This window comes from Frankliniella occidentalis, unplaced genomic scaffold (assembly GCF_000697945.3).
Source record: "Frankliniella occidentalis isolate FOCC.00 unplaced genomic scaffold, Focc_3.1 Scaffold4, whole genome shotgun sequence".
Taxonomy (NCBI): Eukaryota; Metazoa; Arthropoda; class Insecta; order Thysanoptera; family Thripidae; genus Frankliniella; species Frankliniella occidentalis.
Window position 1 is genome coordinate 1016034 of NW_026267134.1, and position 13945 is coordinate 1029978.

Sequence of the window (13945 nt, forward strand, 5' to 3'; positions counted from 1 at the left end):
GTTATAATATGATATTTCACATTCCATCTGTTATTTCAAAGCTTTCCTTGTTTTTTTATGATTACCATTTGGTGTTGGTATTTTAGTTGAGGCGACTAACCCGCAACCGTGAAAACATTAAACAGTCAACAAAGCCGTGCTTCGCTGTCATTCGTCATTCGCCTGTTTGATCAACTCACAACACAACAACTGGGCTCCATGAAGATTTACAGATGTACTTGTTATCGGTTACGATAATTGTGCCATGATCCATGAAACATATGCAACCCCACGGTAGATTGTGTTCTTGCAGAAATTCGTCAATCCACAGGACATTTTTATAGGAGAGAAGTTTTCACCGAGATTTGTTCCAGTTCAGTAAGATTTAGGTTAAGAAAGTATGATGTTACTGTTCTTGCTCAAATACTTGCCCTACAACTTAGTTCGTGTTGTTTAGTTTGTTTTTTCCTATATTTATATGGCAATCGATTTATCTGGATCTTTTTGGGGCCAAATTTTACTGCGAGAACTTCATAAAAGTGCACCATCTTGTAATATGGTTCTGTGATGTTTTGCTTTGTGTGATTCGTTTTTCTTCTGTCAGGTGGACAGGCCTTTTGCCGGTTGGAATATTGCAATGAAATGGACATGTTTGAGGCTGATCCCTACAAACAGCAGCTTTGTGCTCTGTTTGAAAGTTTCGACACTGAGAACACTGGAAGCCTTGACCGCAAAGGGCTTCAGCAGCTATGTGAACAGCTACCGCTTGATCAAAACCAATCATCTGATCTAATAAGTGCTGTTCTATGTGGCTCATCTACACGAATTAGTTTTTGTCAGTTTTGGGATGGCCTCCTAGCTCATCTAGGTGGTGGATGGGGTTCATCTTGTGTTCAGGGCTCATCTTCTACTGCTGAAAAATTCAAACATAATGAAATAGCAAATGAGAGAGGCGAATCACCTGGTAATTATTACTTGGATTGTTTAAGTTTTGTCTTTTCTTCTTGAGTGATCTGATTTTCATGCTGTCACTCCTTTCAGAAAGAGAAGTTTCACCTAAGTTAGTCTTAGGTCTAAAGAAATATGGTCGACGTTCACGACCTGAGAGCTCAGAACTAGAGTTTGACTCAAGTGTCTGTGATGACAATCCTGAAATTACTGAAAGACTGTTAAACGAGGTAAACTATCAAACCAATGTCCCATGTTTGATCATATCTAATTTTCTTCATTCTTTCCTAAAATTTCATGTAAAACTTTGGTATGGTGCTGCATTGCTTAACTTGCAACTTTTTATTTTGAAGTCTCTGAAACATCCTCCCCATTTATCTTTGTCTTCAAATGGGAATGAAAGCAGTGGATCTCAGCCCGTTGGCTGCTTTAATAAGAAACGACGTCCAAATGAGGCCCAGGAAAATCATTCCTCTGGTAAGTTCTCATTCTAGTTTCATTATTTAGTTTAGGTTATCCTGCCCAGCTGATTCTTACTTTATTTTTGCCAGTTTCACCCACTCCATCTCAACATGGTCCCACCTTAAATGGATTTCAAGGAAGCTTAAGTCAGGCTGAAGAATATTTAAAGCAGGCTTGGGTGCAGTTTGGTAAAAACGGCTTTGTACGCCAAGCAGAACTTGAGCAAGTTTGCGAATGCATTGGCAATGAGAAGTTATCAAGTGATGTGAGTTTTTTTATCTGTCTATTTGTTTGTGTTTCTTATTGTCAAGACAGCTCTTATAATCTTTTGTCATATGTGTTTGTGCTCTGACATTTAGGCAGTGCAACAACTATTTGAACAACTTGATGCAGATAGAGATGGGAAAGTTAGTTTTGATGACTTTCTTCTTTTGTTTCGTTCGGGGGTACCTTGTACATCAATTATGTCTTCCTCATCTCAAGGGTCTTGGGGTTTTGGTTTAAACACCAGTACCCTCAGTAGTGGGGCAAGCTTAAATCTCATTGAAATTAATGGAGCTGGGTAAGTATCCTACTCATTTATTATGAACAATTTTAGCACGCGTTTAAATTTTAGACTTCATATCAATCTTTTGTATCTTCTTGCAGAGCTGCAAGTGCTGATGGAATAATTGAACTATGGGACAACGCAGGAGTATCAAACCCATCACTCTTATTACGAGACCTTAATGTTGATGACTCTCTCAAGTCTCTGAATATTTCTTCTGTAGCCTGTGCTATTGAAGAAGAAATTCTGAGGCAAGGCAAGACTACGTCAGTTCCTGAAGCTTCGGGACTGCCTATTACCACAGCACCCAGCATGTTTACTAACAATTTATTATTAGCTGCTCTTTCTTTGAGGCAAACAGAGGTCAGATGGATCAGATCCTCTCTAGAGCAGATGTCTTGTGAGAGAGACAAACTGAAAAATGATCTGGCAGAAGCCAATTACCGAGCTAGTTTACTTGCCCAAGAAATTGATGATCATCACTCAAAGTTAGAGAGAGTTAGTCAAAATCAATTCAAGTTGTTGGAATTGAAACATTCTGAGGCAATTCGAGATCTCACTGCTAGATTCACTGCGGAACGTGATCAGTTAACCCAGCACAATAACCGTCTTGATCAGAAAGTTGCAGCCCTTCAACTTGCAGAATCTAAACTTGCCTCAGACGTAGCTGCTCTCAAAATTGAAAATGAAAGTCTTGAACAGGAGTCACGAAACTTATCTGAGCATGTTGCCGAATGTGAAGAGGCAAAACATCAAATGGGCAAGGAGCTTCAGGAGATAGAAAATCTTCAACAGCGTCTCGCTGAACTTCAGGCAAATCAAGATCAGGATCGAATTGAACATTTAGTTGATCAGATTACCAAGTTAAGATCTGAAAATTCTAGTTTAAGAGATCGCAATGATGAGCTTGCAGTTGAACTTGAGATACTGACAACTCGGGTTTCAAACATGAGAGTGAGAAGACAGGCTGCTTCCTCTGTGGATGGTAGTCTCAAAAGAAGAGGGAACTCTCCGCTTGGTGTTGAACCTACAGATGACAGTGGAGATGAAGAAAGCCCACGTCTTGGAAAAGTACGAAGATGTTCACAGAAAGGAGAAGTTTCTCTTGATAACATACACATTGAGGGTAAGATCTACTGCCAACCATAATTTTTTCTCTCTTCAGTACAAGTTTATCTTTCCCTATGTGCAGTCTTTTGAAATAATTTTAGGTCTTCAAATCCATCCTCTTGGAGCAGCTGAATCAGGTCTGGAAGCTGATGTTGAGTACACTGACAACCTGTCTGTGGCATCCATCACCAAAGTAAGTTTTCCATTTTCAGAAAAATCTTTTGTTTGCTTGAGTAAATAATCAGGAAAATAACATGTAATTTAACATCCAAAAAATCTTTTGCAAGATTCCTCGGAACACTTTGCACTTAGAGAGTGAGCAATGGATGAACATAACCAGTGAGAGCTCAAGCTTACTGGGAAGTCAAGATGACCTCATGAATCTCACCAACTCTGATCTGGGGTGTCCATCAAAAGGAAATATAGATATTGCTCATTTACAAGCTCGCATTGTAGAATTGGAAAAGGCTCTTCACCATCATACCAGCAACGTTGTGGTAAGTTAACTGTGAATCAAGTGTTTGAGTGAGTGGTTAGTTAGTAATGTGGATCTGCATGTGATACCATCAAGGAGGGCTTTGCTTTGTGATATGTTTTGGGTAGAACATAGAAATTGTGAGTGGTAGTATACATAAACAGTTGCTACAGTATTTGTGTTTTTATAGTGTATTTGTAGAACTTGTTGCATGCATAAAGTTGGATTTATGACCGGAACGCAGCGAGCGTATCTTCAACGCTATCGTTGAAATCACGCCAGCATAGTGGTCAGAGCAGGGTGAGGGGAGAGTGGAAGAGGACCTTACGACCGTTGTTTTTACGCTACCGGCAGAAGTACCCTTGCTGTGTCGCTATTGTAAATCTACCTTAAGAACTTTTAGTTATCTTATTCTTTAACTTTTGTAATGAAAATTTAAACAGTGTTAGGAGATTCTTTTTTATTGTCTTACCTTGCCAATGCAAAACAACTGGACTCCTCAGTATTATGGCTGCCTAATTATGATGTATCTACTAGTATTTGTAGTGCTTGCATGGGCTTGGAAATTTCAGTTTTTCATTTGTTTGCCTACATCTAACCAAATCTACATCAAGTGGAATGTATGATGAAATGCATATTGGGTAGTTTTTTTTAATGGTCGCTGGAAAGTGTGGGCTCCCATTGTGCCTGTATTTTATTGCATCCAAATAATGTAGTTGACTGTTAATGTACTGATTTAAAATAGTAGTTTGTTTGAAACACAAACTCTAACAAAATAGAAGTGAAATGAATTACGTACACAATACTGGCAATCATTAGTACATGAAACATAGGGATCTAATTCATGCACTGTTTTATCAAAATATCAATTATAATATTTTACCTTAATTTTACCTTTTTATTTTGTATCATTTGACTTGGGCCTTATTTGCTCATACTTAATTCTTAGGGCTTGGTAGTGGGCATAAAGCTTTGTACTACTTAGACAAGTTTATTTTTAACTGTTTTGGGAAATTTCCAATTTCTTATTCCAATAATATTTTCTGTGATGTAACAAAGTTGGAAGAAATCGTGTGTTTTTATACAGCTTTAAATAACCAATTAGTGGCCTTTTTGTTCCTATCTGAAGACAGAAATGTTTTTTGTTTTGTTTTTATACCTATTGTTGTTTCTTTTTTTTTTTTGTTTTTTTTTTGTTTTTTTTAGTAATTTGATAATGTAGTGGGTATGCTTTTTATTGTCTTGTGTTTTGATTTGGCTTCTCAGTGTGAAAAGTGTGTGGCGAGCAGAGATGTAGAAAATAAATGTATTTATTTTTCATTTTATCAGTATTTCTCATTGAAAATTAGTAAAGTTGTGTGACTGTTGGAAAACTCACATCTTACAAACAACCAACATTTCTGTTTGGTTTGCAGTTTAGTTTAAAATTTGTCTTTGAAGATGTTTGACGCATCCATGCAACAAAGGCAGATCAAAAAGCGGTTGTTGAATAACGACGCATTAAAACACGGTTGTTTAACTACGACGGTTCTGCTTTCCGCTGATTTTGGCGTACTCGACTTTGGAGGCCTCTCACTCTTCTTACAGTCGGCGCATCGTGTTGGGTATTGAATCTTTTTAATCACGAGGTGATCGCAATTAACACGGGTACAACTTTTCCTCAATGAGTGAGAGATCTTCTAAGTCGAGTATGCCGAGCCGAGATCAACGAAAAGCAGATTTTTCGTTGTTGAGCGACCGTATTCTGATGCATCTTTGTTCAGCGACTGCTTATTGATCTACCTTTGCTACATGGATGCATCGTGTTTTTATTACTGTGGTTCTTTGACTAAAATATTTGACGGAAGCTTCACAATATTCACTCCATCCACACACATCACCGTCAACAGTTGTTGTTTGTTTTAAATTAACTCCATCAAGATGATTTTTGTTAAATGCCTGAAGAAAGGCCAGGACATTCTTGTAAAAGAGATTAGTAAAATGTAATGTAGTGAAATTTATTTCTCTTGTATTCTTTCAGTTGTGTATGAAAAGTTTTAGTGTGAAGCAATTTTCAGTAGGTTTTGGAACCTGGCTTAATGCCCAAAATTCTGATACCAAACAGGAGAGTAAACTACTATTTCTGCCTTTTGAAGATACAGTAACTCTTGTGTTCATGTGTCCTGGTCTTTCAGACAATACCAAGTTGAGGCACAGTTTGTGGACAATCATTTAGAGCATCATCAGTTTCTTGTGGAACACTTACAAAATCATACTTTATTAAAAAGAAAACAGGGCATATTTTGTAATTCTTTGATAATAAGTCAATGAAATAACTTGTTTTTATATATGCAGTAGTTCAGATGCATCAGTTGAGCAGCCTGTGGGGCTAAGTCAGAGGATATTTATAGATTTGGCAGTGGAGCCAAAGATGTGCTAGGGCTGACTACTGGCTTACCAGAAACAAGGGCACCAGGAGCAGTGTATTATACTAAATACGTCTCATTGCATCTGTGTTGTCCCATTATTTATTTTCTGTTGTAATAACATGTTATGACAATCTAATTCTTCCTGAGAACTAAATAAGACATTTCAGTACCTGTAGGATTTAATGTGTTCATGATTTTCAAGTTTGGATAAGTGTCCTTTAAGTCATTATTATGAATAAAAAGTTAAAATCCAATAAGTTTCTTAAATTCTTGAAGAAGGCTTACTTTCAACATGTTCAGGTTTGTGTCTGATTTGTTTTTGCAAATATATTCTGGTGGATATCTTAAAACACTTTTTTAACATCTTATTTCTGTCTATGATACATTTAATTTAAAAACAAAAGTGCTGTTTCTGTATCATTTCTTTCAATTAAAAAAAAAAAAAAGTAATTTAGAAGTCTGCTGCTCTAAATTTTGCTTTAGTTAGTGATTGATGAAACCTGCATTGATATCAATTGTACAATATGATACTTTTTGTTCCAGGGCAGTCAAGATGTGAAGCAAGGTGATTTGCATGGTTTGAAGGATACAGATACAGATTCTCGGTGTATGAACGAACAGGTAATCTCATTTTAAAAATATTTTGAGTGTCATTATAATGCAAAATATTGCTTTCTTTTAATCTTTCCTTTTATGTTTTTGATTCTAAACAATGATGCTTGAATTTGAACACAATTTATTCTGACTATCACACCACAGGATGCATCAACAAGCAGTTTGCAAACAGATCATGTGTCTGGAGAAGACACCCTTCAGAACAATGAATCTCAAACTGGCTCTGGTCAAGCAGTACAGCAACTACAACAGCATTGTAAAGACCTTGAAACCCAACTAGAAAATGTTAAAGTGCAGATAGTAAAAATTCTTTCAGAAAAACGAGCATGCTCTCAAGAGAACTGCATATTAAAGAAAAGGATTTGTGACTTACACAACCAGTTACCGGACACTACGCTGAACTTTCACGTATCATCACCTCCATGTGAATCAGTTGTTGACCAAAATAATGATGCTGAAAAGACCTGCGGAGATCAAGATGGAAGCCTCTGCCATCAACCCAGCCGGCTGACTGAGGAATCTATTAATGCAACTGACTCTGCAATTGTGAAGGATTTTGAAAGCGAATCAAAGTGTTTGCTGGAGGAAAAATTGAAAACTTTACAGGCACAGCATGATAGTGAAATATCAGCCTTGAGGAACCAATGCAGTGATCTTGAAAAGAGTTTGTCTATGATGCGAGATGAGTATGAACGTTGTGAGGACTATTGGGCAGGGAAACTTGATGAGGAGCGGCAATTAGCTGAACAGGAGCAACAAATCACAGATGAAAAGTTTTCTGAACTAATGTCCAAGATAAGAGAATATGAAGATCTATTTGCTGATGATCATATGCGAAGAACATGCAAACCTTTGGATGGTCGTCTAGAAACAATTGAGGAACAAGATGGAGTAGAAAAGCAGGTATGTTTTTGCTCTCTTATTTTTTGGATGAATTTTCATCAATTATATCTTGTGTGTGTGTGTGTGTGTAAATTCTTTACATAGAACAATTATCAAAATTTAATATTGATAAAAATCATGACTATTGCAGGTCATGGAGCTTGAGGAAGAGCTTGAAGATCTCCGAACCCAAGCACGGGCAAAATTAAATGAAAAAGAGAGTGAAATTCAGAAACTAAAAGAACAGCTGCAAAACCTCTCTGAAATGCCTCACAGTGGTAAGTACTTCATTTCATTAATCTTGGCCGGAGATATTTCCTTCTGTTGCTGAATTACATCTTCAGTGTGAATGGCTCCACTGCAGGATATTTCATAGGCAGATATAAATCATTTAATACATTTGTGTGATGGATAGTATGATGCATGATTGTTCTGGAAATTAGAAGGAAATAACTGATAACACATGAATATGACCAGTAAGCATTCTTAACCTTCATTGCTCCAATATTTTCACCATAAGATGTTCTGTCCCACTACACATGATAATGTTTTGGACTTAATTTATTGATTCCAAATTGATCTGTGAGCTTCTGATAGAAGGATATAGCTGGATAGCTGTGGTATTTTCTAGTTGTGGTTTCAGAATAATATTTGATGAAAGTTGATCTTCTTTGTATTTTTAATTGATTAGCTTGCAGTGCAGCTGTCCAAGTATCGGATCTAGAAACAAGAAGTTGGGGAAGTGACCGTACATTCATTGTCAAACCTCGCACTGCAAAAAATGAGGTATGATATCGCAAGCACAATTGTTCTCATGGTATTTATTTTTAAATATTTTTACAAGTTAATGTATGTTTTTAGGATGGGTCAGCTGTGCAACATGTAAATGGCAAAATCCCTGCGACATTGTTGTCATCCTCATCCTCCTCTTCATCATCGTGTGGCTCCTCAGGCCTGCGTCATGATGGAGTTACAAGAGACATTACCACTGGTACTGTACGTCATCACCAGCCGCATATACGTCATCGTAGAATGAGACATCACCCACAATATCCTGCTCTCAACTGTTTAGTATGTCATGTATCTCTTCATTTTATTGCACTGCATTGTTGTGGAAGAGTCTACATTTTTCATTCAATGAAACAATATTCCATTAATATTTGAATTTTGTCAATAGAATCCTGAGGATGAGCTACAAGCAGTTGGTTTACGTTTGCGTGAACAGGAGCAAACTTGCATAAGATTACAAAGAGCTCTTCGATCTCAACAGCAACAGACTCAAGCTCTCTTACAACGTAAGGATAAGTGTAGGGAATTGCTTGAAGTTAATATCTATCATCTGTTCTGATTGATTTTCAGTATTATATACCCTCATTAATGTATCTAGAATATAACTATAGTATGCCCTTGACAGATTCCTGGGATCGCCACAAACAGGAGGTTGCTGATCTTCAGGTAATTTTGCAGTGTACACAAGAAAAACTCGAACAGCAGGGTGAAATATCTAGGGAACAGGTAACTAACTAGCAGTATTCCTGTCTGCCATTTGTTTGACTCAGGCTATCACAGGTGCTTTGTTTCTTCCACAGATGAATAGACTGACTCGTTCAGATATTTTGGTCAAAGAGCTGTATGTGGAAAATGCTCATTTGCTAGCATCCATCCAGAACCTTGAGGAGCGCTGTCTATTACTTTTTCAACAACAAGCTAGCATTTCAAGTGCTGATAATTGTAGCTCAGTTTAGTTAGTAGCTATTTCAATTTTTTGAGAGGCTAACTAAACTAAACTAAATCAATACATGACATTTCTAATAATTAGTGCTCATATGTTTGAAGTTTTAAGTCGTACATTGTCTGAAAATGGTTTATTTGTCGTTACATTTTATTATGTAGTACAAGGTTGCATCAATTTTTGTGTAGGTTTTCACTTGTGAGATAATTTATAAGTTGAACTTTAGGCTAAACTCGATTAATTTTAAAAATTTGAAATTATGACTGAATCTTAATTTATCTATGTTATTACTGTTTTGGTACTCTTGTACTTTAGTTTTTATTTTCTTTGTCTAGAATGTTGATTTCATGACTTGTTGTTGCTTTTATCTCTGACATGTACTGTCTCCACAATTTTGTGTTAATTCTTATACCAAAGATAGACCATAATTGTACTTGTTTTGTTTATGTTTTGGATTGTTTTTTTTTTAAGAAATATTATGACTATTGAACCTTACATGACCGGTGTTGTATGGTTAGTAAACCTGATTTCTGATGTGGAAACTTGCCAAAGGGTGGATGCTATTGTCATCATATATTGTTGTGAACTAGTTCTACTAACAAAGGAGCAATGAAACAGTCACATCAGCTTCATACTGATGCCTAAAGTAAAAACACTTGAAAGAAATTTGTGGTTTTCACTCTGATTTAGTCAAACATATATGTAGTGATCACATTACGATAACATTGTGTTATTATTATTGGGGTAATGCAGCTAATGGGCTGCTGCTTTCTTACATATGTGCCTTTTTAATTAAAACAAAACTTTTACTCATGTTCAAACCAAGTGCTTTCTATTTTTCATAATTCATAATTTTCATATTTGCACTCTATGTTATTTTTTATTCTCTTAGAGTGTGTCCGAATTCAGCCACCGACCGAGCACCGACCGGTCGGTGCTCGGTCGGTGGCTGAATTCGGACACACTCTTACTTAGTCGCCTTCTATCACTAAAAGAGGTGCCATTGTTGTTGTTACTATTACAAAACTGAATAAAATAAAAGCAAACTTTGTGTTCAAGTGCCAAGCAATTTCTCATTCCTCTCAAAGAGCGGGCAAATATCTAGCTCTGTGAAATAAGCTGCAGTTCTTATCAAATTCTGTATTTATCAGAACTTTTGTCAAGACGACAAGAGGACATAACATGGAACAGTAAAAGCCAATGGATATTTTCAGCAGAAGTTGTGCGGTCCCCGTCAAGGACTGAAACAAAGTTGGCATGGTGCAGCATGTGCAACACTGGGATCAGCTGGAGATCGTGGAGTAAGTTTTCCCTTTTTCTTTTAAAATGAAAGAGTATTTACTTTTATTATTAATACAATCAGACAGGAAATCGCAAGCAACTTGTGAGACATTCGTAATTCCGTTTTTTCGATGTCGATCAACCTGATTGGATCGGACACATCTTCCTTTTACAAGTCTGCGCAATTCTACTCATTCCAGGTTCAGTGTTGGCGTTTTATTCCCTCTTTGTCGCAACGATCGTTGCCCTGTCGTTTGGAATGCTGGCCGCCGCTTCAGCCCTTGTCGAAGCCCGAGGCCACGGGCACACTTTGTACTTCCACCGGAGGTTAGGTAAGCATGCATCACCAGAAGGTGTTCATATACGTGGGTGTCTTGGGTGTTTGCCCTAATGCTGTGTCAAATTGAAGTCAGACCGACGTCAGCGTTTCTCACTGGGACCGGTACCAAAATAAATTAAATATCAGAAAGATATCAAGCATAAATTGTCGGATTTACCAGATTGATAAAAATGTGTTGCGCTTATATAGTGAGTCTAGGTCTAGCCTAAAGTCGCAGCATAGGAGATCGCAGGCGAGAGAGGGAGAGGAAAAGTGTGACCTTAGGCTAGTCTGCCTATAGTCTGTTCGTTTCTGAGGAGGAGATGGTTTCACAACTAAACAAAGAAGAAGAAACACATTGCCAAATAAATTTGAGCGAGTTAATTTTTTTATTCCATGGCTAGGCGATTTTTAATGTGAACGGTGTAATTAATAATTATTTCATGGCATATCTGACTCGATCCAGTTATGAGAATGTTCCTTCAACCAGCTCTCACAGCTAAAGAACATCTCACACTTTTGGTCATCGGGATTAAGAGCCGTTAGCCATCCACACTGCTGCTGCGAGCGCTCCTCGCAGTCACAGTACAGCCGCTCATTGCACTTGCCCACTTCATCGTCGCCGCGAATGAGTTGGTATCGCTGATGGGTCACGGGGTCGCACTTCAGACAGTACGGATCCACGACGGGGCCCGGCGTTGTAGATGGGGTCGCCGTCGTTGACTCGGTGTTAGGGGATGTTGAGGGCGTCGTCGTCGGGCGTGTGGTGGTCGTCGGGGGTGTGGTGGGCGTGGTCGTCGGGGGTGTGGTGGGTGTGGTCGTCGGGGGTGTGGTGGGCGTGGTCGTCGGGGGTGTGGTGGGCGTGGTCGTCGGGGGTGTGGTGGGCGTTGTCGTCGGGGGCGTGGTGGGCGTGGTCGTCGAGGGTGTGGTGGACGTTGTCGTCGGGGGCGTTGTGGGTCTAGTTGTTATTGCGGGCGTGGTTGCGGGTGGCGTTACTGTAGTTGCTGGCGTAGTTGGCAAATTTTCGAAAAACTTTTTGCAGTCGAAGTTCAGGTCGCACACTTGGGGATCCTCGTTGTACTTCCATGTTAGGATGACCGCGAAGCAACGCAGAACTTTTCCGGCCTTGCAGTCGCAGTAGTAGCCCCGCTCGCACTGCCTGACCTGGTCCTCGCCCCTGAGCAGCTGGTAGGGGAGGTCCCGCTCGCAGGCGCAGGCCGCGTCCCCCTTGGGCGTCCTGGCGAGAGCACCCTGCAGCTGCAGGCACACGAGGGCGACCAGCACAGCTGCGAACAAACGGAGGACCCATTGTCACGAACAAGTCGTCTTCAAATCTCACCAGGTGGTCGTTTCGTCCCACGCACCATCCAATCTGCCAACGACTCGGAAGTGGGGCCTAAAGGGGAACACTTACCTAGTATCAAAGACTTCATAGCTGAACAGCACGCGAGTTCCTCCCCTCAACACAAGACCCCAACGACTGCTGCCGCAACCACTTTCCTCACCTCGCTCACCTCGATAAGATTTCGTCACACCATACACAATTTGTTCGACTCAAGACGAACTCAAGATATGGCTGGCTTGAACAACTATGCGCTGCGACGAACCTGTTGAACTTTAATCCCAGCCGCTTCATTCGAGGGCTGACAAGCCCGCGCATTCACCGTGATAGTGGAAACTCTCCACAGACCTCGCTGTAGTAGGGCTCGCCTCGGTGAGCACCCGCGGGACCCCTCCGCGTGTTCTGCGCGTGTAGTTGGTCGCACCCCACAACGACTAGGGAACTCCCCCGAAGTGATGCGAGCGGAAACGTCCCTTGGTCTAACGTCGTCGCAGCGAGCGCTCTTGCGCTCTATTGTCACTCTGGGGCGCTCGAGGCGGGCCGCCGGCCTGACCCAGCTGCTTGGCGGGTTGGCCTACCCAGCCTTCGCAGGGAGCGCTCTCTTGTCGCACCGAGGCGCTCGGGGCGGGCCGCCAACCTCACACAGCTGCTTGGCGGGTTGGCCTACCCACCGCGCCGCAGGCGCTATCGATAGCGTCGCCTCGTGAAACGTGCACTGCGGGGACACCTTGTCGGTACTGTATAGGTGTAGTGGACTGTGAACAGTCTACAGAGTATTATTTTTTTATTACAAATACATAGGATTTTCTTTGTAAGCTACGATGCTTTGACCGTCTGAAACCCTAGCACATAAACGTAAACTACCTTTAACATAAACTAAAACGTTAACGCCTTTAGAACTTTAATGCCTCTAGAACACTGTTATTCAAGGAATGTGACGTCACATTCGTTTTAATGTGAAACATGTCACATTCGTTTGAATATTGTTTCACATTCATTTAAACGTGACTTCAGGTGAGGTGATGCTCTAATGGCGCCCAGGCTTGGCTGATTCACGTTTAAACAAATATGACACAACATTTAAACGAACGTGACACGATTAACATTGAAACGAATGTGACGTCACATTCGTTGAAAAACAGTGAAAGTATGATTTCACACCCTTGTTTTATCAGTGTTGGGACGGTATAGCAATCCGAATTTTATTTTCTATCCAATGAAACAAATGCGTAAAACACAGCCCGCATCCAGCCGAGTGGGCCGATTGCCCATGCCCATGCGCTTGTTGCCATGAAGGCACATGGTTAGAGACGGACGCGGTAAAAAACGATCTCATTTTTTTTTGGGGGGGGGGGAAACCTTGAGGAACTCCCTTTGTTTGAGTAAAACCCCTCAGATTTCGAGAAAGTCTCCTCAAAAAATGTGGAATTTTTCCTCATATTTAGAGAAGATTTCTTAAAATCTGAGGCGAGATCTGAGGAGTTTTCCTCTATTATGGGAGTTACTCAAAATTTTCCCTTTTTCCTTCAAAAACTGAGACATCGTTTTCACGGTGTGGCCCATACTGCTCCGTCAACTTACGTTGGCTCCCATGCTGCACCCTAAAAATATGTTCTCAATTCAGGTATCGTACTTAAAATTTTGAGCCACATTTCTTGTTTTATGGAGCAAGTAGGACTTACGACAAGAAATGGGGCTCAAAATTTTAAGTACGATACTTGAATTGAGAGCACATTTTTTGGGGTGTGGATGAACAGCACCAGCCGTGTTGTTCTTCCTGGTTGGGTGCAGAGCAAAGACACGGTGGTCTCTTGCCGGTCAACACGAATGCACTAAGTTAGCCAT

The 13945-nt window shown here is 40.1% G+C and overlaps 2 protein-coding genes across 4 annotated transcripts; one reads left to right on the top strand and one right to left on the bottom strand.

The window, feature by feature from the left end:
* Nucleotides 1–26: 26 nt before the first annotated feature.
* Nucleotides 27–9971, top strand: LOC113203651 (ninein-like protein). Of its 3 annotated transcripts, none has more exons than XM_052267512.1 (17): nt 27–352; nt 584–943; nt 1021–1157; nt 1281–1404; nt 1479–1654; nt 1749–1951; nt 2038–3062; nt 3175–3239; nt 3334–3543; nt 6473–6550; nt 6689–7447; nt 7578–7704; nt 8118–8212; nt 8288–8497; nt 8604–8721; nt 8841–8941; nt 9016–9971. In XM_052267512.1, the coding sequence occupies exons 2-17, from the start codon at nt 622–624 to the stop codon at nt 9169–9171; spliced, it is 3906 nt and encodes a 1301-aa protein (XP_052123472.1). In that variant the 5' UTR covers nt 27–352; nt 584–621; the 3' UTR covers nt 9172–9971. The 3 variants fall into 3 exon arrangements, with proteins under 3 accessions (XP_052123472.1, XP_026274224.1, XP_026274223.1); XM_026418439.2 differs by having other exon boundaries at nt 28–357; nt 3148–3239; XM_026418438.2 differs by having other exon boundaries at nt 28–352; nt 3148–3239.
* A 1153-nt stretch (nt 9972–11124) lies between these two features.
* Nucleotides 11125–12341, bottom strand: LOC113203653 (PH domain-containing protein DDB_G0287875-like). Its single transcript, XM_026418440.2, has 2 exons — nt 12173–12341; nt 11125–12044 (listed from the first exon to the last, which is right to left on the bottom strand). The coding sequence occupies exons 1-2, from the start codon at nt 12189–12191 to the stop codon at nt 11200–11202; spliced, it is 864 nt and encodes a 287-aa protein (XP_026274225.2). The 5' UTR covers nt 12192–12341; the 3' UTR covers nt 11125–11199.
* Nucleotides 12342–13945: the final 1604 nt, after the last annotated feature.

Coding starts and splice junctions, on each gene's coding strand:
- LOC113203651 (XM_026418439.2), top strand. CDS start 622: ATGGACATGTTTGAGGCTGATCCCTACAAACAGCAGCTTTGTGCTCTG. Junction 1,655..1,748: donor ATGAGAAGTTATCAAGTGAT/GTGAGTTTTTTT, acceptor TCTGACATTTAG/GCAGTGCAACAACTATTTGA. Junction 1,952..2,037: donor ATTGAAATTAATGGAGCTGG/GTAAGTATCCTA, acceptor ATCTTCTTGCAG/AGCTGCAAGTGCTGATGGAA.